Source organism: Jaculus jaculus, chromosome 4 (genome assembly GCF_020740685.1).
Source record: "Jaculus jaculus isolate mJacJac1 chromosome 4, mJacJac1.mat.Y.cur, whole genome shotgun sequence".
In the NCBI taxonomy this organism is placed as follows: Eukaryota; Metazoa; Chordata; class Mammalia; order Rodentia; family Dipodidae; genus Jaculus; species Jaculus jaculus.
The window spans coordinates 38,857,485-38,880,441 of NC_059105.1; the positions used below are offsets into that span (position 1 = coordinate 38,857,485).

The 22,957-nt window shown below is 42.7% G+C and overlaps 1 protein-coding gene across 3 annotated transcripts in view; it reads right to left on the reverse strand.

Moving 5' to 3' along the window:
* Positions 1-6,517: 6,517 nt before the first annotated feature.
* Casp8 (caspase 8) overlaps positions 6,518-22,957 on the reverse strand; it is a 51,672-nt gene continuing 35,232 nt past the window's right edge. For 2 of the 3 annotated variants that reach the window (XM_045147546.1, XM_045147547.1), the window contains exons 2-9: positions 21,350-21,687; positions 16,256-16,361; positions 13,959-14,115; positions 13,795-13,857; positions 12,459-12,544; positions 11,636-11,768; positions 8,792-9,293; positions 6,518-7,148 (exon numbers count right to left, since the gene is read on the reverse strand). In XM_045147546.1, coding sequence (XP_045003481.1) covers positions 7,013-7,148; positions 8,792-9,293; positions 11,636-11,768; positions 12,459-12,544; positions 13,795-13,857; positions 13,959-14,115; positions 16,256-16,361; positions 21,350-21,654 — 1,488 coding nt within the window. In that variant the 5' untranslated portion in view covers positions 21,655-21,687 and the 3' untranslated portion in view covers positions 6,518-7,012. The remainder of the gene's footprint in view (positions 7,149-8,791; positions 9,294-11,635; positions 11,769-12,458; positions 12,545-13,794; positions 13,858-13,958; positions 14,116-16,255; positions 16,362-21,349; positions 21,688-22,957) is intronic. The other variant, XM_045147548.1, reaches the window with a different exon arrangement.

Sequence of the window (22,957 nt, forward strand, 5' to 3'; positions counted from 1 at the left end):
TGCCAGGGCCTCCAGCCACTGCAAACAAACTCCACATACATACTCCACTTTGTGCACCTGGCTTTACATAGGTACTGGGGAATTGAACTCAGGTGGTTAGGCTTTGCAGGCAAACATCTTAACCACTGAGCCATCTCTCTAGCTCTTACTTTTGTCTTCATACCAGAACCTTACATAAGTTTATTTCAGATATTACAGCAATGTTAAAATTGACAGGTTGAATTTTTTTTTGTTTTTTGAGGTAGGGTCTCGCTGTAGCCCAGGCTGACCTGGAAATCACTATGTAGTCTCTGGCTAGCCTCGATCACAGTGATCCTTCTATCTCAGCTTAACGTTGGGATTAAAAGCGTGTACCATCACTCCCAGGCAAGTTGGAATCTTTTTTTTTTTTTTTTTTGGTTTTTCGAGGTAGGGTCTCACTCTGGCTCAGGCTGACCTGGAATTCACTATGTAGTCTCAGGGTGGCCTCGAATTCTCGGTGATCCTCCTACATCTGCCTCCCAAGTGCTGGGATTAAAGGCATGCGCCACCACGCCCGGCCAAATTGGAATCTTAACTGCACCAAGTAAACTTAGCTATTTAAAGATTTTTAGTTATTTCCTCCAAAAACAGAGGGAGCTTGTCTTTTCCACCACTGTTCTCTACTTGAAAGACTTTCAGTGGGTGAGTAAAATGATTCAGAGATACTTCCAGAACTCCTTTCCTCAAAGGAAGACCAATCGGGACAAATTACATATAGCAGAGAAAAATAATTTTGTAAAGATTGTATAAATTGTTGCATGTTAAAAGACCATTAACAGTTGGAATTTCAAGTCCAAAGCAGAAAAGTTAGAAAAATTTAACATCAGTGCTACATAGTATAAACTCTGAAGGCAGGAAAGTCTGGGTTTGTATCCCACATCTGCTGTCTATTAACTCAGTCTTCTTAGCAGATAATTTAATTTCCATGGGCCTCAGGCTCCACATCTGTAAAGTGGGAGAAATAAAATTTCTTGACAAGCAAAGCACAGGTGTGGCATGTGGTAAGTAAAGGATTCCCAGCACTCGGGCAGCAGAGGTGGAAGGATCACTTTTATTGCTGTCATTATTGGAAATACCAGTCTGGAGGGCATGCACTGGGATTTCCAGGTCCTTGTGTACCCAAACAAAACACTGGAAAGAGAAGTGTGGATCATGACAGAGGCAGCTTATTAAGAAGGAATATGGCTGAAGAGATGGCTTAGTGGTTAAGATGCTTGCCTTCAAAGCCAAAGGACCCAGGTTCAATTCCCTAGGACCCACATAAGCCAGATAGATGCACAAGGTGGTGCATGCATCTGGAGTTCATTTGCAGTGGCTGGATGCCCTGGAGCACCCATTCTCTCTCTTTCACTCCCTCTGTCTGCCTCTTTTTTAAAAAATATTTTATTTATTTATTTGAGAGAGCCAGAGAAAGAAGGAATATACTGCAATGGCAGAAAGAATATAAGAGCCAAAGATGGTGAGGAGTGCTTTGAAACACTGTTTTCCAGATACAAAGTGGCTGTTACAGTGGCCTCACAGTGGCTGACACTACACAAGATCTGCGTAATATGAGGTCCAATACATATATATCAAAATGCAAGAGGGACTAGTTGTAACGAAGGGCTTAAGTGGAGGTGGAATGGGGGAGACAGGGCAGAGGAGGGTGGTGGGAGGGGATTATGATCAGATTACACTGCGTATATGCATAGAGGTTGTCAATGAAATCCTTAAAAAAGAAAGAAAGAATATACTTCTAAGAGAGGAATTCCGTGAGTCAGTGCTGGGAAGCACCTGCTTTGGCTTATAGTTCCAGAGGATAGAGCCCTTCGTGGCAAGAAAAGCAGGCAGCAGGGGTGTGGCAGCTCCTCCATTGCATCGGCAATCAGGAAGTAGAAGGGATACATGGAAGCGCTCAGCTCACTCCTACCTTTACTCAGTCTGTGAAGCCAGCCCGAGCGTGGTGAATGTAATATGTTCCCCCACAGTCTCGTGTGTTTATGACTAAGCTTCACACATCAGCCTAGATGGTGGAGCCTTTGGGAGGTGGAGCTTTGCAGGAGGTGTGTCGCTGGGGATGGACGTCTGGGTGTCATAGTCCCGCCTACTTGCCAGTCACTCTTCCTCCCAGCTGATGTGACTAGATGTGATACCTGCTGCACTTTGCCATGATGAAACGTCCTCACAAAGCTTTAAGCTGCAATAAACACTTTCCTTCCTTATTCAAGCTGCTTCTGGTCAGGTGTTTGGTTCCACAGCGAGAAGATAACTGCTGCCCCACGGAACTGTGCTGCCCGTATTCAGGGTGTCTTCCCACCTCCATTAACCCAGTCTAGAAGCTCTCTCATAGACATGCCCCAGAGGCATGTTTTCCTTGGTGGCCATTCTAAACCCAGTCATACTGACAATGAACACTGACCATCAGAGGCCCCATGTCTAAACAAAGGGAAGAAAGAAGGCTGGGAAGATGGCTCGGTGGCTAAGGAACTGGCTATGCAAGAATGAAGACTCAAGTTCCGAACACACATAAAGCTGGACACAGTAGTGAGTGTGGGGTGGAATCCCAGCCCTCCTCCTACAAGATGGGAGACAGAGACAGGAGAATTCCAGAAGCCTAAAGGCCAGCCAGCCAGCCTGGCATTAACAGCTATCTCAAACACGAGGAAAGGCAAGGACCAACACTCAGGATTGCCCTCTGACCTTCACACAGGCACCGTGGCATGGACTGTGTTCTCTCTCTCCCTTTTGAATTTTTTTTTTTAAAGAATATTCTTTGCTAGCTTGTTTTGCTCATGGTCACATTGCATCACAGTCAGAGAACAGATGAAAACTGGTGCTCAGCTTGTCTTTTCCTATTGAACGCAGTCTATCCCATACAAGGGGCCATGTTCAAAGAGGGTCTTCCTCTCTTAGCTAAACCACTCTGGAAATGTGCTCACAAATCATGCTGAGGTATGTCAAGTTGACATTGACATTAGCCATCACAGGTAAACACTGAGGGCTCTGAAGATCTAAGCATGGGGCTGGAGACATAGCTTTGCAGTTAAGGCACTTGCCTGCAAAGCCAAAGGACCCAGGTTCAATTTCCCCAGTATCCCTGTAAGCCACATATACAAAGTGGCACATGTGTCTGGAGTTTGTTTGTGGTGGCTGGAGGCCCTGGTGTGCCCATTCTCTCTATCTGTCTCTCTCTCTTTCTCTCTCAAATAATTAAATATTTAAGTTTTAAGAAAGATCTCAGCAGGATATCTGATAATTTATGAAAAAATGAAGGTTATTTTTCAGTGGTCCTTTTTTATTTTTTTGCTGTTCATTAGTTTTCACAGTAATAGACTGAACCCCAGCTTTGTGCAGGCTAGGTATGGAAGTTTGAATAGATGGCTCCCAATACATTCAGTGTTTTATTAGTTTGTAGTTTGGATCTTCAGCCACCTGGCTGGAGGAGGAGGGTCCAGCCCTAAGGTGTGGTGGAAGATTTACAATTCCAGTCGAAAAATACACAAAGTGCCTGGAGTTCCTAAAGTGTGTTTGTTGTGGTGTGGCCTTTGGATTTGCTCTTGTTTCTTCTTTTTTGGCTTGGGGCTTTTCTCTCTCTACTTGGACCTGTGAAAATACACCAGCCTCTTCTGCCATTATGGAACTTCCCTTGGATCTGTAAGCTTCAATAAATCCCTTCCTCCATAACTGTGTCTGGCCTGGAAGTTGATCTCAGCAACCTTAAGTTGTCTACTACAGGAACTGGGACCAAAAGTGGGGCAGAGTGCTGAGATAAATCTGACCATCTAGATTTTGGTCTTTTAAAACATTTTTGGGAAAAAAATGTACATAGACTTGGTGCTTACAACTAAAAATACCTTCTGAAATGGTAAGCCAAGTAGTATAGACTATTCTTGTAAAAGTTTTAAAGTGCTAGATACAAAAAAAAAAAAAACAAAAAAACTTAAAGGCTTGGTTTATGAACTTTCTAAGAAAAAAAAAGAGGACTTTATTAAAACTGGGCTACTACTTGGGGGGAGGGGTGGAACAGGGAGGAGAGGAGATGGACAGGATGAATGTGGTTAAAATAAGGGGCCTGACTGGGGAAATGGTGAAGCAATGGGAAGAACAGCTAACCTATGATTTAGTTCTAGGTTCAGAATTCTTTACCTTTTCAAAATACTTCACCGGCACCAGAAAGGTGGACTGTGGAGACTGCCTCAAAGCTGTGATGTTTCCTTCCTGAGAGTCATGTTGCCCATCAAGGAGAAAGCCAGTTCCTAAGTTAACCAAAGCTGACATTTTAAAGATGGAAACTGAAGCAGTAAAGTCTTTAATTGGAGAATATATTCAGGCAGATCATTTTGCCTCAGAGGTGCTAATATTGATGTTAGGAGGAAATAAAAAGACCCTTTCATTTCCAATCATGGAGTTATAAATACCGGTTTGTCCATCCAAGCCACTGGCTGAAGCACTGTGGGAAGGGCGGAGGGTGGCATAGGAGGTGGGAGAGCCTGTTCTTCAGGTGGAAAACTCTTGAAGCCTGTTATTTCAACTTTGAACTCTGACACTTAGTGGCAGCGTTCAATCACTAACAGCACAACTTCATTGAGTCAATTCAAAGGTTGAATACTTCAAAAAGCCCTGATCTCAGGAGACAATTAGCTTTCATATTGGGGTAGAGATTGACTTGAAAACACAAAATAAAATCTTCAGATTGGCATACCCTAAATGCTCTGTCATGAACCATAAGACCCATCAATTCTTGGTAATGTCTAGACCTGCATGTAGAGCTACATTGTCAAGTTGTTTTAGGCATGTGTTAGATGTCTGAAATTTTTGTTTAAGTGTAAACTTCATACCATATTGTCAGTTTTTGTCTTAAAATAAAACTGGGCTACTGAAATAAGGGCTGGCAATGATCTACTTCCCAGGCCCAGAGAGTTTGATCAAGGTTAAATTTATAATAAACTAATATGCTTGGCTAAAAATATTGAACTAAAAGATTTAAATTTTAAGTTAAAAAACCTCAAACAAGTTAAAATTACGGACATTGAGACTGGTTTTAGGTTACTAAAGCTACTGTTGTCAACTCATTAACAATCTTTAAAAAAAAGCCCAATTGCTTTACATTAAAACAATTTTAAAATGCCTTTAAAAGACTATGATAAAAATACAAACTCATAAAAAGAAGTTAACCTGAAAAAAAAAAAAAAACCTACTCAAGGTCATGATTTGTTTTGTCCCTAAATTAAAAATATGGCTGTATCCTACACACCTGGTATTGGTTTCAAAAACATAAAAAACACATAGAGTGGTCATAAAATATAGTTTCAGGAGCCACTGCTAAGATGGTACATATAGACAAGACAAGATAACCCTCATGAATAGGGTTTAAAAAGCCTTTAAAAGATAAGCTGTGGTTTACATAGAGACCCAAAAGTGTTTTAGATAGAACAAGACTAAACAAGGACTATCATAAATGCTGTTGGCTAGGGATAAAAGTTTCTCCTGGCTACTCAGCCCAGCTGGAGGGGCAGAATTACAAAACCCAGAGACTGTTAGTCATTGGTTATACTGGACTTAAACTACAAAAGTTTGATGTTTGCTTGATGGTTGATGAGTTCACATTATTCCTGTCTCTCCCTATTATGCCTTATAACACTTAAAGATGTTTACTCTGTGCCTTTAAATGTTAAATATCTTTAACATTATAACTTGTTTGATTTTACAGCTAAGAGACATTCTTAAATCTCAAAAGAGACTTGAGACTTTAAAACTATCTTGAGTTGATAAAGACTGTGAAGACCTTTAAAATTATACTAAATACAACTTACAATGTGAGATGTTATAAACCTACTGGAGGCCTAGGGTGGAAAGTAGTAGCTTGAATAGATGGCTCCCAATATATGCAGTGTTTTATTAGTTTGTAGTTTGGATCTTCAGCCACCTGGCTGGAGGAGGTGTCACTGGAAGGAAGAGTATCCAGCCCTAAGGTGTGGTGGTGGATTTACAATTCCAGTCTAAAGATATACAAAATGCCTGGAGTTCCTGAAGTGTGTTGTGGTGTGGCCTTTGGGGTGGTGTTGTTTTGTTTGTTTGTTTTTTGGGGTTTTTTTTTTGGCTATAGCTTTTCTCTCTGTGTTTGGACCTGTGAAAACAAGCCAGGCTCTTCTGACATGGAACTTCCCCTGGATCTGTAAGCTTCAATAAATCCCTTCCTCCATAAGTATGTCTGGTCTGGAAGTTCATCTCACTGACCTAAAGTCATCTATTGCACTAGACAAATATTTTACTGAGCTACATCATCGACCTGTATTTTGTGTTTTAAAATTTGTTTTATAGCTGTTGTCTGGAGAAATAACTTAGAGAGGAAAGAGATCCATTATATGTATTCTTGTGGAGAAAAGCAAAATAAACTTTAAGGGAATTAGGTAGTACTGGGGAAATATAAGGAAAGAAATGTTTTAAATTTTAAAAAAGATAATTTAATTCATAAATATTTACATTAGAAGCCAGACATAGTGGTGCATGCCCACAATTCCTGGCTTCTTGGGAGGCAGAGGCAGAAAAACAACTTTGTCACAATTTCAAGGTCAGAGCTATAGGAGATAGGACCATAGGAACATACAATAAAGAACTTGTAAAACAACTTGATTTTTACAAAAAAACTTTTACACTAAAAGTATTTTCAGTTTTCTATCTTCTAGATTTCTTAAAAGTAGTGTAGGGCTGGGGAAATACAGTGCTTGCAAACAGGGCCTTGGATTCCACCTCCAGCACTACATACATGTAGTCACACATAATTAATGGGAAGTAGTGTGAAGGGTGTCTTAGAAAGAAAGTAATGATGTAATCATAACTTTCAAATTACACATTTGTGTATTAATAAAGCCACAATTAAAATAATACTGAATTGTACATCCAAATCCAGAGATGTGGAATTGAATTAAAATGGATTTAAAATAAATTAATTCTATTTTCCCTTAACAGACACACAACAGTGAAAGCCTCTTATCACAGATATCTAGACCCATCAGCTATGAGGGAAGAACAGTTTCTTCCTTAGTGTGAAGGTGGGCTGTGGCATCTGTTTTCCCATGTTCTTTATGTCGTCTTTACTGCTGACTTCATAGTTCACTTCGGTCAGGATGGTCAGGACATCATCACCTCTGAAAAACAGAGCATCACAACATGATACCCCCGAGGAGGAACACAGACCCACCAGCTCAGCCCTGGGCTGCTGACAGTTCCACAGCTCTTCTCAGGCTGGCGAGAGGGCTCAGTGCGCAAGCCAGATCATCCCAGTTCAGAACCCTGGCATCCACACAAAAAGCCAAACACTACAGCAGGCACTCTTAATCCCGGCCACATCCATAAGCAAAAAGAGAGGCAAAGACAGGAGAATCTGCCCGAAACTTGAAGGACAGCTAGCCTGGTGGAAAAGCAGCAGTAAGCGACTTGAGACCTTGCCTGAAAGAAGATGGAGGGCAGGGACTGACCCCCAAAGTTGTCCAATGGCACACACACTCTCAAAACATTAAACATTTAAAGCCATAAGTTGCCAAGCCAAGATCTATCACAGCTTTCTTTAGTACCTTTTGTTTATTCAGGATCTCCATGGAGTACACGAAGCCTCCCCGCCAGCATCTGATCTTCCCTCCCTGCCTGTGGGCACCCCACCACACTCTGCCTAAAATCAGCATTCCTTTGTGGGTTCATTTACAGTACAACCAAATGACAGGCAAGTAGAAGTCATGTCTCCTGCGTCATTAACAATCTTGTTGGCGACCACTTTGTCTGGCTCCATAGCTAACCCCAGAACCCCGCAGGACTCATGGTGTGCATTACAAAATGAAAACATTGTACTGAGACTAAGGATCTTTCCACACACCAAGGAAAATTCTGGCTCTTTATACACTCAAAACATCAGAAGAAATAGGGCTCAGAGGATCCTGTAGAAGGTCCTTTGCCCTTCATCTGTCAGTGACTATGCATGTGGAAAAAATTGAAATTCTGGAGCCTAATTTAACTAAAAGAAGCATATGATGTAATAAAGAAATAATATTGCCCTGGGCTAGAGAGATGGCTTAGTGGTTAAGGTGCTTGCCTGTGAAGTCTAGGGACCCACGTTGGATTCCCCAGTACCCATGTGAGCCAGATGCACAAGGTGGTGCATGTGTCTGGAGTTCACTGGCAGTGGCTGGAGGCCCTGGTGCACTCATTCTCTCTATGTCTCTCCCCCACCCCTTCTCTCTCTCAAATAAGTAAATACTTTAAAAAAGAAAGAATATTGGCTCATATTTTGTGGCTAAATTAGTGGAACAGTAAGGATTTCCTATGCTTTGCTACCTACTTCCCACAGTATACCAAGAAGGCGTGAGGTTAGTTAGCTATTATATGACTTCCGAGAGAATCAGAACATGTTAAACATGGAAGGTGGTTAGTGCCATCTTGGAAGACTCTCCAAACTAGTTGAGTTGGCACTGCCATGTTGTTGCCTAAAGACAGAACTGGAGCACGTGGTGTTAGTTGGCATCCTTTCCAGCCCCGTGGTACCCTAGGTGCTGACTACAGGAAGTAAGTAAGTACATTAGTTATCAGAAAGGATATTAGTTTTCCCATCTCTCCCACTTTGTAACTGACCTGGGAAGCTCAGTTATGCACTCCAAGCTAGACGTTTGCAGAAGGAACTCATACGCTCCTCTGATCTCAACCATAAAGCACTTTCGAATGGGTTCTGACTATGGCTGTGTGGTCAGGGTCATGAGGAAGAGGGTGAAACCTTAAGGAGAGTTGAGTAGGAAACACTTACTGAGGACATCTTTCCCTCAGGTTTTGGCAAAGTGACTGGATATACCAGCTCCCCCTCATGGGTTCTCGGTAGGAAACATAACGGTTCACAGTAGCCATCCCCAGGAGGAAGTCAGCCTCGTCCGGGATGTATCTCTTTGGAGACGATGAGTCTGCTTCTAAACTGAAGTCCTTCTGCTCCAAGTCAGTCTCAACGGGAATAGCTTTCTGGAAGCTATCCCCCTGACAAGCCTGAATAAAAAAGACTTTGGGTTTTCCAGCCAGGGAAGGGCACTGTGAACCAGTGAAACAGGAGGTGATGTCATAGATGGAGGCCTTTTGCCCATCTGTGCCATAGATGACACCCTGGTCTCCATGGGAGAGGATACAGCAGATGAAGCAGTCTTTATTATTGTGGTCCATGCTTTGGTACAATTTCAGAACCTCCAGGATATTGTCTGCTGTGTGGTCTTGGTAAGATGCTACCTCAAAATGAAGATCCTTAAAGGTCTGGCTCAAAGCCTCTGAAAAGTCAAACAGGAAAAGTCATATTTCATTGCAAGGGTACCCAACACAGTGCCAGAGATAGAACAACAGACGGCTTAGCACTGACAGACAGGCTTTGGACAAGAACCAAACTGTCTGTGTTAGTAGCAGGGTTTTATAGGCTTCCATTGTTTATTGCTGTTGGCTTAAAATGTTCTCTAACCTTGAGGCAAAGGAGAAAGGGGGAATGTTACTGTTCAGCTGCAGTCTCTCTTGGACTAGTTTATAAACTAGGTAAGCTGTTGTTTTAGGCTTACTACCAAAATAATTTTTTTAAAGTGATTATGTTTATGATCCAATTTTAAAAACATATTGGGCTGGAGAGATGGCTTAGCGGTTAAGCGCTTGCCTGTGAAGCCTAAGGACCCTGGTTCAAGGCTTGATTCTCCAGGACCCACGTTAGCCAGATGCACAAGGGGGCGCACGCGTCTGGAGTTCGTCTGCAGTGGCTGGAGGCCCTGGCGCGCCCATTCTCTCTCTCACTCTCTATCTGCCTCTTTCTCTCTCTGTCACTCTCAAATTAATAAATAAAAATGAACAAAAAATTAAAAAAAAAACATATTAACTATAAGAACAGGAAAAAGCAGGGGGCAGGGCAGGCAAAGTTAAATACCAACAATAGACCAGTCATTGAGGGCCAGGTGTAAGAAAAATGAACTGTCAGAAGAAACTAGCCAGGCATGGTGGTGCATGCCTTTAATCCCAGCACTCAGGAGGCAGAGATAGGAGAATCGTGAGTTCAAGGCCACCCTGAGACTACATAGTGAATTCCAGGTCAGCCTGGACTACAGTGAAAGCCTACTTCCAAAAACCAAAACAAAAAAGAGAAAGAAGAAGAAGAAACTGTAATCAAATGTAATCTTTTTCCTTCCTTCCTATCTTTTTTTCCTGACAGGGTTCCATGTACCTCAGACTATGAAGTGAACAATGATCTTGAACTCCTGATGCTCCCCTTTCTATTCTCCCTTCCCCAGTGCTGGCGTTACAGGCATGTGTGACCATACCTAGCTTCAAATGTAATCTTAATAGAAGTCTTAAAATATTAAATGAAGAAAAAAATCAATGGCTTGAGCATTTTTTCAATACCTAGGACATGATGACAATCCATGCTTTCTATGGCTTTAAGTTCAGCAGCTTTCTAAAGCTTTAGATGGTTTGAAACAAATCAAATGGAAACAGGCCATCACAAGATCCTGATATGTATGGTCAATCTACACTAATGTTTCCAAACTTCATTCAATTTAAAGAATAAGTCAGTAACTAATGTTGTGATTCATAAATTACGTTTTCAAAAGACCTTCAATCAAATAAAAATGTTAATATCTCAGTAACTGAGTTGAATGATTTGTTATTATTTTAGCTGTTTTTTATTCCCATTTCACAAATGATTGTTTCATTTAACTTGTAAGTTTTCAATCTTAATATAAATAGACTGAGCAAAAGAATTTCAGCCTACTTTAACATGTGAAATGTCAGTTTTGTGCCATAATTTCTCTCTTCATTGGTGTTGGACTTTAATCTGTTGAAATGTATTTCTGCACCACAATGTAAGCTTCAGTAAAAATTTGTTTAATTTAGGCCGGGCATGGTGGCGCACACCTTTAATCCCAGCACTCGGGAGGCAGAGGTAGGAAGATTGCCATGAGTTCGAGGCCACCCTGAGACTACATCATGAATTCCAGGTCAGCCTGAGCTAGAGTGAAACCTTACTTTGAAAAAAGAAAAAAAGTTTGCTTAATTAAAAAAAAATTAGATGTTAGCTTTGTTAGGAACTCACAATTCCTGCGGCACTTAGTAGTTCCACTATTGTAAACACCATTCCTATTAAACCTTTGATGTGACAGCAATTTTTTTCCACTAATATATTCTACAAAGCCCCATTCATTTGGCAGAATTAAAGTTCATTGCTGCTCTTCATTAAAAGCCTTTTAGTAATAGCTGTCATTTTATCATTATGCATATATTTCTTTGATTTTAACAATTAATTTAAAACAAGGCAGCAAACTAACAAATATATGAGAATTCTTCTTCACCTCCATGAGGCAATATAAATGAAATAAATAAAATGACTAAAAATCAAATGCTTAAGTTATCTTCTTGAAATATATATATATGTGTGTGTGTATATATATATATATATACACACACACATATATATGTATACATGCATGCATGCATACATACATACATACATAAATACATATACATTTTCTTAAAATATATGCCCCAGCAGGCATAGCCTTGGCTCTTTCTCTTTTGATTAAAAAATACTCATAAGAATAAGAAACAATTCTCTTTTCTCTCTTGGATTCTATTGTACCTTCATCGAAGTTTGTTCCTTTTCTGTTCTTCATATTGGGAAAGTTCTTCCGTGCCATACTAAAATCATAATTGTTGAAAATCACACAGAATCCCCGAGGTTTGCTTTTCATTTGGTAAACTTTATCTGATGTCTGAAAAACAAAAGCCCATCCAAGGAGCTTGCTCTGCTGGTCAAACCCTGGAGAAGTGAACAAACACCTACCCAGGAAGAGGTCAGTGGCCACCTAGCACCCTGGGAAGCGTACTCCCCATTGTTTCACCCCAACTTAGGCCATTTCTTTGAAGAACTTTCTGCCTACTCTCCTTCAGCCTCCTGCCTCATGCTCAGCTGTAAAGTCGGCATTCCTGAGGACTTTACTCCATCATCATGATTCGCATTTCTGCTTCCCTCGCAGGACAGAAGAGCCTTCAAGACAGATGATCTCTCTGCCATCAGCAGGGTCTAGGGCTTTGTAACTTCTGAGCAATCGGTCAAGAGTAGCTGAACAAATAAAAGTCTTGAGCTGCTCCAGAGGTCTTCCTACCTCCACTTCCCCAGTGCTGGGATTACAGATGTGGGCTGCCACACCCAGCCTTTTACATGGATGGATGCTGAGGATCTGAACTCAGGTCCTCATGTTTGCACAGCAAGCACTTTACCAATAGCATCTCCCCAGCCCCGTGAGTTACACCATTAACTGGTCTTCTGGCGGATTTTTTTCTACAGTTCTCAAAATGTCCAGTAAGTTTCTTCCCCTTATTGGCTTAACTAGCAGCTTAAAAAGAGCTAAGGAACACAAGCACCAGAATCTCCCACGCACAGGGAAAGAGGTGTCCATTACCTGTGGCTCACTATCTTCTTGTCTTGGGGCATCCGACATTGTCTGCACTTGGAGGCATTCCTCCCCTGCAAGCAGCAGAGACAAATCTGAAATGAGAGCCGTGGCAGGAAAGATTCTTTGTTGAAGAAAAATGTAGCATCTGGTCCTTTTCAAAATAAAAACTGGGGGCTGGAGAGATGGTTTAGCGGTTAAGCGCTTGCCTATGAAGCCTAAGGACCCTGGTTCAAGGCTTGATTCCCCAGGACCCATGTCAGCCAGATGCATAAGAGGTGCACATGTCTGGAGTTCATTTGCAGTGGCTGGAGGCCCTGGCACGACCATTCTCTCCCTCTCTCTCTCTCTCTCTCTCTCTCTCTCTCTCTCTTTCTCTCTCTGTCTGTAGTGCCCAAATAAATAAATAAAATAAACCAAAAAAAATTTTTTAAAAGAGAAAATTAAAACTGGGATACCCCTGAACATAACCTTTCAGTCGGCAGAGATCTGGAAGGCATGCTTCTGGAACACCAGAGAAAACTCATAACCAAAGGGAAAATCAGGAACAGGGTGAATATTGTGGCATTTGTGAAATAGCCATTAATAAAACCACAAGCTCAGGATGGCGAGACACTGATTTCAAAAGTACAGAAAATGGAAAAGCCTGGGGCATGGGGAGTAGGGAAGAAATAAATCCATAGACATCAGTCAGATTTAATCTTTAAAGGTTACACATGAAGAATGAGAGTGAAAGCCCAAGAAAACTATTGCTAATGTTAATATTTTAGAGTGATGGCATTGCTTAATTTTCTCCAAATTTAAAATAACCCTCAGTGAGCATATAAAATTTTCATCACCAGAATATTTGATTAATTAAAATTTTGAAGGAGAACCTCAGGAGTTCCTTCTGCTTGTGTAGACTAGCTTCTCTAGTGAGAAAAGGGACAGAGGATTTGGCTGAAGCAACCCCAGAATGAGGCAGGCAGGTAATGGGGGAGCTCAGGTGCTATGTGGATTGGGAGCCCACACATAACAAGCGATGAAGAGGAATTACACACAACTGGTCAAGGGGTGTGTGACCAAGACAGCAGTAACTTTAGGAAGTGACTTGTCCAAGAACACTCTGAAAAACACTTTGAATTGGGCTAACTGCAGTCATGGGCAAAAGCAAACAAAGAACTGAAAGACTAACTCTGCACTTAATTCAAACGAATGGTCAAAGTCTCTGTACATCTTTCAGAGCATTTTACCACGGAGCCTCCTTCGGTGGGAGGACGTGGCAGAGGGTGGTGGGAAGGAGGCAGGAGGAGCTTGTGGGGTCCAGGAACTCGGTACATCTTGAGAAGGTATCTGACAGAATTACCGTTTGAAAATGAACTTCTTTCTGAATCTGAACTGCTTTCGAGGCTCATTCTTCTCTCTGGATCTAAAAGAGAAAACACACCCGCCCCACCACCACATGTGATCAGAAATGTCTGTGAAACTGAGGGACTCGCCAACTCCACAGCACATCTTGCTGACTCGCACCTGAGAAGCTCTTGCAACCTCTACTTGACTCTTCAAAATGACTGATGGTCACCAGCAGTCTCCGGTTAACATGCTTGCAGATTCTTTTCAGGGTGTCCAAGTTTTCCGTTCCTAGAATAACCCTCTTCTCCATCTCTATGAAAATATCAAGCAAGCTCTGGGGCAGGAAGACAAAGTGGGAGTGGAAGATTGGATTGAGCAACACTGATTTTCAGATTTGATTTTTTTTTTTAATTTCTACTTTTTTCCAAATCCAGGACCCAGCCTCACTTCCTAAGCAAACCCCTCCCCACTCCAGAGCACATGCTGATCTCCTGTAACCAAAAGACAACCAGGGAGGCCATTCTGTATTTTCTGGCCCCAAAGGACAAAAGTGAGAAGATACAGGAGAAGTCATGTCAGATGTCACCAGGTTCCCAGGCCCTGTCCTCAACTGCATGTAGATGCCTTTCTCCAGCCTAAGATGTATGGAAAGCCTTAGCATGGCCTTACACCTCTGGCATTTAATACACTTCCATACCTGAATTAACATAGAGAAACACACACACACACACACACACACACACACACACACACACACAAAGGGAGACACACCACACCAGATACACAGAAAGAGAAAGCACACACACACACACCATGCATACAGAGAGACCACATACAAAGACACAGATACTACACATGCGCCAACACTCATGGACACAGCACACATAAGGTACCCATATATGCCACACAACACAGAGACACACAAAGCACACACATACAGACAAACCACAAAGATACACATTCCTGGGGCAGCAGAGATTGTCCAGTGGTTAAGGCGTTTGCCTGCAAAGCTTAACGACCCAGGTTCGATTCCCCAGTACCCATATAAAGACAGATGCACAAAGTGGTATGTGCATCTGGAGTTCAATTGCAGCAGCTGGAGGACCTGGCACATCTATTCTGTCTCTTTTTTATTTCTCTCTGCTTGAAAATTTAGATAATTTTTTAAAGAAAATTCACATGCTGTGGCTGAAGAGATGGCTTAGCAATTAAGGCACTTGCCTGCAAAGCCTAAGGACCCAGGCTTGACTCCCTAGGACTCACGTAAGCCAGATGCACAAGGTGGAACATGCATCTGGAATTCGTTTGAAGGAGCTGAAGGCCCTGGAACAACCCATATTCTCTCTCTCTCTCTCTCAAATAAATATTTTTTTAACACAAATGTCTTTAGTTATTTGAAAATACAAAAACAGAAATGGTATAAAATAACTTTTATTTACATAAATTTATCTATAGAACATAATTGCTTTCTTTAGAACAAGAAAATTTACAAATGACAAATATTGCTTCTTTAGTCAAAAACTTCAAGCAACAAATACATATTTTTTTAATTCACATGTTCCACATGAAACACATGCACTAGATACACACACATAACATGTAGACACAAACACATATCCCACACAACACACCCAAAGAGACATACTCCACATGCTGAGAAAGAAGCACACATGTTATTTCAAGGGATACAAGAGTGGGGTCACATTACCCCAGGCTACCACTTCCTTCCTGTCTCTGGTGGGTCCACAGTGCATTGTGTTCACGGCACAGCCAGCCTTCTCCTGTGGCTCGTGACTACACGGAACAGTAATTCACAGTGCAAAGGCATCAGATCTACAATATCCCTGCCTGACTACTTTGTTCTTCTCTCTGGCTAAGAAGTGAGACTACAGGGGCAGCAGTTGGAGCTCATTTGACAGAGTGCTTGCCTAGCAGGGATGAGGCCCTGGGCTCTATCTCCAGCATTGCACAAACCAGGCGTGGTGACAAAAGCATGTAATCCCACCATTCTGGAGGTAGAGGCAGGAGCATCAGAAGTTCAAGGGCATTCTTGGCTATATAGCAAGTTCAAGGTCAGCCTGGGTATGAGATCATGTCTCAAAAGAAACGAGTGAGAACTGGAGAGAGGGTTTAGCAGTTAAGGTGTTTGCCTGCAAAGCCAAAGGACCAAGGTTCAATTCCTCAGGACCCATGTAAGCCAGGTGCACAAGGTGGTGCATGTGTCTGGAGCTTGTTTGCAACAGCTGGAGGCCCTGGCATGTCCTTCCTTTCCTTTCCTCCTTCTTTCCTTCCTTCCTTCCTTTCCGTCTTTCTTTCTTTCTTCCTTTCTCTCTCTCTCCCCTTCTCTCTCAAATAAATAAATAAAAATATTTTTTAAAGAAACAAATGAGAATATAGGTTATTATTAGCAGACCAGCCTGTTTTTAGTCTCAAAGCCCAGTGGTAACCAGTCTCAAGGAAATGCCAGGTCTTACCAGGTCATCATCCAGCTTACACTTGGGGAGTTCCTTTTTCAAAAAAAACTTAAACTCTTTCAGTTCATCCTTACTTACTTCTTCTGAAAGTTGAAAAAGCATGACCCTGTGGTGGGAAATGAAGACACTTTAGAAACATTTTCCTAGATCATTTCCACTGGTTATGTGGCATCCCAGTGGGCCTGATTCCAATGGCCTTCCCTTCAAAAGAGAGCCAGTTAGTTCCATGACTGAGTCATGGCTAGGATAGTGACTGAAGTCTACGGACTCATGCCTACACCACCCTACCCTGAAAGAAGTACTGTCAGCTTTGTCTTCCAATTAGCTTCAGTTAAAAGACCCTCACTTTCCCTTTGTCTGGTTCTAGAAAGCCAGTGCGGCAGGCGCTTCTGTAATGATGCTTTCCGCGGTACAGGTCAGAGCATCAGTTCCCTTCTGAAAACGGTCAGTGCTCTCTCAGCCCTCTGTTCTCTTCAGGAGAGCCAGACATTTGGTTCTAGAACACAGGGCTCTGGACACACCCACAGTCCTCACAGACCTAGCCAACACCCCAAATCCTGAAGCTCCCATGTCCAACCACACGCACAACCCCAGTAACGCCATTCCCTTTTCCGCTTGCACGTGCCCACTCGCCCACCAGCCATCATGCCTCGGGGCTCCATTCTCCCAGAGATCCTTCACGGAATTCTCTCCAGAGGACTAACTGACATATTATAGCCATCTGTTTATATACTGCCCGAGTCCCCTAACAGCCTAGCCCATGCCTTTTCCGCTTTCATAAGCGCTGAGGGATGGGAGGTGCAGTGTTTGAGCATCTGTGTTAGAACTTGGGTCACACCATCCTTGAGCTCTGCGCCTTTAGCCAGGTTACTTGTTCTGAGCTCATGTATAGACTGGAGGTAGCTGTATATCTATATAAACGGCACATGTTGAAGATCACATGAATACATTTATGTGAACTAATGCCATGCGTTGCTTCATGATGGGGATATAGTCTGAAATATGCATCATTTGGTGATGCCTTCATTTTGTGAATATCGTTGTGTTCTTAAACTAAGACTATCGATGGTGGCAATGATATTACATTGACACATTGTACAATGTAGTACATCACTGACAATAACATTACATGACTGGACTTATACCAACCCTTGGCAAATGCAAAGAGTTCAATAAGTGACAGAGGGGCTAGAGAAATGACTTAGCAGTTAAGGTGCTTGCCTGCAAAGCCAAAGGACCACAGTTCAATTCTCCAGGACCCACATAAGCCAGATGTACAAGGTGGCACATGCGTCTAGAGTTCATTTGCAGCAGCTGGAGGCTCTGGTGTGCCCACTGTCTCCCTCTCTCTCTTTCTCTCTCTCTTTCTCTTTCAAATAAATAAATTTTAAAATATTTAAAAAAGAAAGAAAGAAAAGAAAAGATAGCCAGGTGTGGTGGCATACACCTTTAAAAATAATAAGTGACAGAGGCATTATTAATTCCTGGTACATGCCTGGCTCATCTACAATCTTGGAATATGCTTACTGAATGAATGAACAAATGAATGTTTTATAAGTCAGTAAAACCTTTCCACATCATAATGTAATGGAAAGTAACTTTAATATAAAAATGTCATTGGCTAGGGAGATGGTTCAATGGCTAAAGAAGCTTGCTTGCAAAGCCTGACAGACCCCTAGGTTCAATTCCCCAGTGCCCATGTAAATACAGATGCACAAAGTGATTCATGCAATTGGAATTCATCTGCAGAAGCCAGAGGCCCTGGGGTACCCATGCTCCCTTTCTCTCTCATAAATAAATTAATTAATAAAATGGTTTCAAAGTTAAATTAGGAACTTAAAATTCTGAAAACAAACCTAATGTAGAAACAGAAATGACTTACTTTCATCATTTGCCCTGCCCATCTTCTCAAGAAATCTCTTATCCCGAACATACTTCTCTAAAGCATCCTCAGTTTAGCCAAGTTTAGACACAACCAAAAGCTACCATGACTCTTTTAGTTTTATTTGTCTTAAAGTGGACAGGTTTTACCCTTACTTGCTGGAGAGTTTATGATATATTTATAAGCTATAAGTTGAAAATAAAGCACTGGAGTTTTCTTATAACCATAAGTCACCACACATCTCCCAGCTAAGATTCGATGGTGCTGAGCAGGCGACGGCAGGCGAGTGTGCTGATCCGTTTGTGTGCAAGCCAAAGCATTCAAGACTGACAGGTCCCATCCTGGCCAGGGAACGCTGAGCCCTCCACCAAAAGGGTGAAGATCACCACCTGCCATTGTCTGCCTCAGCCTGGCTCACTAGGCAGGAACCTTCAGAAGCCCAGGGTGATGGCTCAAGGTGAGGACACACATGCAACCTGCGCCCACCCACCACCCCCACCTGTTCTAGTCCTGGGGCTACTTCTCGTTTCTTAAGCTGAAGCATTGCCTTAGTAAATAAGCTCCTTATAAATACTTCATAATTTTAATAAAAGCTACCCATGGTACTTAATTGACTACTATCCTCCTATCTGCCCAAAGTCACTATCTACTTAGACCATGAGAACCTGATTTCATTTGGGCAAATGATCTTTGCAGGTCATTTACATTCACATTAAACTGAGATCATACTGCATCAGGGCAGGCCCTTATCAATGACGGATAACCTTACAAGAAAAAAAAAAAATTCAGGGACGGCAACGTAACAGTGAAGTGCTTTCCATACAAGTACGAATGAGGACTTAAGCTCAGATTCCCCAGCTCCCAAGTAAAAGGTGGATGTCACAGCCCATGTCTGTAACTCCGGTGTTCAGTTGGCAGAGACAGGGCAATCTTGGGGTCATGCTCGCTAGCAAGTCTAGCTGAATAAGTGAGTTCTGGGTTCGGTGAAAGACCTTGTTTCAAACCATAAGGTAGAGCCATTGAGGAAGTCACCCCATGTCAACATCTGACCTTCACACACACACATAGGGGACAGTATCCCTCAGAACTCCAAAGAAAACTCTGGCTACCATCCTGGCTCCTTAGTTTAAGCCCTAGAACTATGAGAGGATATAATTCCTGAACTATTTTAAATCACTCAATTTGTAGCAATTTTTTACGGCAGCCCTAGGAAATAATACACCCAGAATACTTATTTTCTCATTTAAAATCCACATAGTCAATCCTCAGGTAGGATGACATATGGCAAGGAAGCTTATTGGCTGTCAGCCCTGGCTATAAAACTGTTCCACGCCACAGCCATCAACAAACAAGCAAAGATAATGAAGTGGACAAAAGCTAAGGTTTAAGGAGGGAAAAAAAGAACTAAAATTTAAAGAGTGTCTGAATACAAAGTATGTTGAAAAAGAGAAGGTGACAAAATGTTGCTGTTTTTTAAAGTCTTGTCAATAGAACCACAGAGTTATAACTGCTTGCAGCTTGTTACCACAGCTCATGGTTGGCCACTCTTCTCAAAGTGGGGAGAAGTTGCATTTACAGCTTTGAGGATAATCAAGGCCTGTTCTCTTGAGGTAGCCTAGCATCCATCAGAGTTCAGCTATGTTCCCAGGAATGAAGCAGTCTGCTGGGGGTCAGGCCTGGCAGCATACATGTCATTAGAGAACAAAGCCTTAAATCCTTGGTCAACCATGGTGGGGCACACCTTTAATCCCAGCACTAGGGAGGCAGAGGTAGATGTAGGAGGATTGCTGTGAGTTCAAGGCCAGTCTGGAACTACAAAGTGAGTTCCAGGTCAGCCTGGGCTAGAGTGAGGCCCTACCTCAAAAAAAAAAAAAAAAAAAAAGGGCCTTAAACCTGTCAAAAGTTTCCATATACATCCTCAAGCAGGTGGGAAGGGCTACAGAGTGGGAAGCAGGAAAGCTTTACCTAATGGATAGGCTAAGTGAGCCCATGATGCAGGCACCAGAAAGCCGAATCCAAAATGAAAGAGAAGGAGGGAAAGAACTAAGGACTCAGGTTCAATTCCCCAGGACCCATGTAAGCCAGATGTACAAGGTGGCCCATGTATCTGGAGTTCATTTGCAGGGGCTGGAGGGCCCTGGCATGCCCATTCTCTTTCTCTCTCTCTTTCATCTGCCTTTTTCTTTCTCAAATATTTTTTAAAACTCTATTTCTATGTTAGCATACTTATATGTGTTGAGTGATATTTATTTTTATTTATTTATTTATTTGACAGAGAAAGAGGAAGAGGGAGTGAAAGAATGGGTGCACCAAAGCCTCCAGCCACTGCAAACGAACTCCAGATGAGTGCACCACCTTGTGCATCTGGCTAACATGGGTCCTGGGGAATCGAACCTGGGTCGTTTAGCTTTGCAGGATTTGCAAGTGGAGACAGAGAGAGAAAGAGAGAGAGAGGAAGGGAGGGAGGAAGAGATAGGGAGAGAAGGGACACACCAGGGCCTCCGGCCACTGCAAATGAACTCAATACATGCACCACTCTGTGCAGCTGGCTTTACATGGGTACTGCAGAATTGAACCAGGGCCTTTAAGCTTTGCAGGCAAACACCTAAACCACCGAGCTATCTCTCCGGCCTCCCAAAAATAATTTTTTTTGTTTGTTTTTATTTTTGTTTTTAGAGGTAGGGTCTCCCTCTAGCCCAGAATGACCTGGAATTCACTATTGAGTCTCAGGGTGGCTTTGAACTCATGGCAATTGTCCTACCTCTGCCTCCCGAATGCTGGGATTAAAGGCGTGTGCCACCACGCCCAGCTTCAAAAGTAAATTTTTATTTATCTTTTTATTTATGACATACACACACAGAGAGAGGGGGGAGGCTTCCAGGGCCTCTAGCCACTGCAAATGAACTCCAGACCCATGTGCCACCATGTGCATCTGGCTTATGTGGGTTCTGGGAAATCAAACTTGGGTCCTTAGGCTTCACAGGCAAGTGCTTTAAGCCCTAAGCCACCTCTCTAGCCCTAAATTTTTATTTTATACTTTTAGTACTACTTCCTTCTCTGAATTATACATTGAGCTCCTACATTTCTCAGTCTAGCCTGCGCAGGATATTTTCCCAAAGCCTCCCAAGTCATATTACACAGCAACCCCATCTGCAGCATTCACAGCTTTGTGTCCCTTCAACCCATAACCCCAGTGTGAGGTATTTACACACCTGTAAGGAGAAACCTGAGCCCTGTGTGGATCCTGGAGCTCCAACTCCATCTCCTCCTTGCTGCTGCCTAGGACCAAGGTCAGCAGGTCCAGTCGATTAATCCGATAAAGCAACTCCTTCAGGAAGAATATATTGCCTTCCTCCACCATTCTACTTTCCTGAAGTCTCTCGAATAGCATCAGGGCATCCTTGATGGACTCTTGTTTCTTCTGCGGGATATGTTCCAGGGTCAGAAACTTGAGGGAGGCCAACTCTTCGCTGCCCAGTTGTTCCCCAATATTGTAAAGACGACTGATGAAATCCATCCTCGTCAAGAGGTGAGAGAGGGCAGTGGTGACCTAGGTCAGGACAGAAGGCCACGTTCAGGTTAGGAAGAAAAGGACCATCTCTTGGTTTGCTTCTTCACCAAATACCATTGCATCTACTACATGCCAGACATTCTCCAAGGAAGGAGGAGGAACTGTTTAGGGAGGTGGGCATACAGAAAGCAATAACAACATGTGAAGGAAGCTTTAGGGAAGAGGCAAGACAGGACAAATTGTTTCTAAAGTTTTTTATTTTTATTTACTTATTAGATACAGAGAGAAGGAAAGAAAGAGAGCAAAAGATAGAGAGAGAAAGAACGGGCATGCCAGGACCTCCAGTCACTGCAATCAAACTCCAGATGCGTGCGCCCCCTTGTGTGCATATGCAGCCTTGTGTGCTTGTGTCATTTTATGCATCTGGCTTATGTGGGATCTGGAGGGTCAAACATGAGTCCTTAGGCTTTGCAGGCCAGCGCCTTAACCACTAAGCCATCTCTCCAGCCCAAGACAGGACAATTCTTGAATTAAAAAAAAATATGCAAAAGGTAGAGTCAAATTGAACAGACACACAAAGTTCAGTAAAGTAATCCAAAAGGTATGGAGTGGATAGAGGTGATTCCACCAGAGGAGGTCAGGCACTGCTGAGGCTGGGAACACAGGCTGTACCTTGGGTAAAGCTGGCTGTGACACTGGCCATTCAGCCTTGGGAAACCGGCTTCCTTCAAGCACTACCCTTCTCTCCTACACAATGGGGATTGGAATATTACCTGTTTCCTAAAGTTGTCATGACTCTCAGATAACACCTCTAATGCACTTAGAGTGATGCCCAGCAACCAATGAATGCCAAATAAATGCCAAGCTTCATGGAGAAAGTCCTGGCTATAAGCCCAAACACTAAGGGCATGAGAAAGGGCCATTGGAAGTAGCCTAGCCCTGAAGAGGTGATTTTGGATGGCGACTGTTTGAGAACCTTGAACTAAAAAAACTTTTACATTTCTACCCAGCTCCATCATTTCTTTATTTTTACTTATGTGTGTGCATGTGGAGTGTACGTGTGTGTCTGTGTGCTTGTATATGTGTGGGCACAGACGTGTACGAGTGGGTGTGTACGTACATGTGTATGGGGAAGACAACCACAGCTGTCATTGTCAGGTACACTGGTCTCCTCTCTTTGAGACAGGGTCTCATGTTGGCCTGGAGCTCACTGATTAGGCCAGTGAGCTCTAGGAGTCCTCCTGTTTTTATTTCCATAGCTCTGGGATCACAAGGTGCACCACCACGCCCGGCATGTATGAGTACTGGG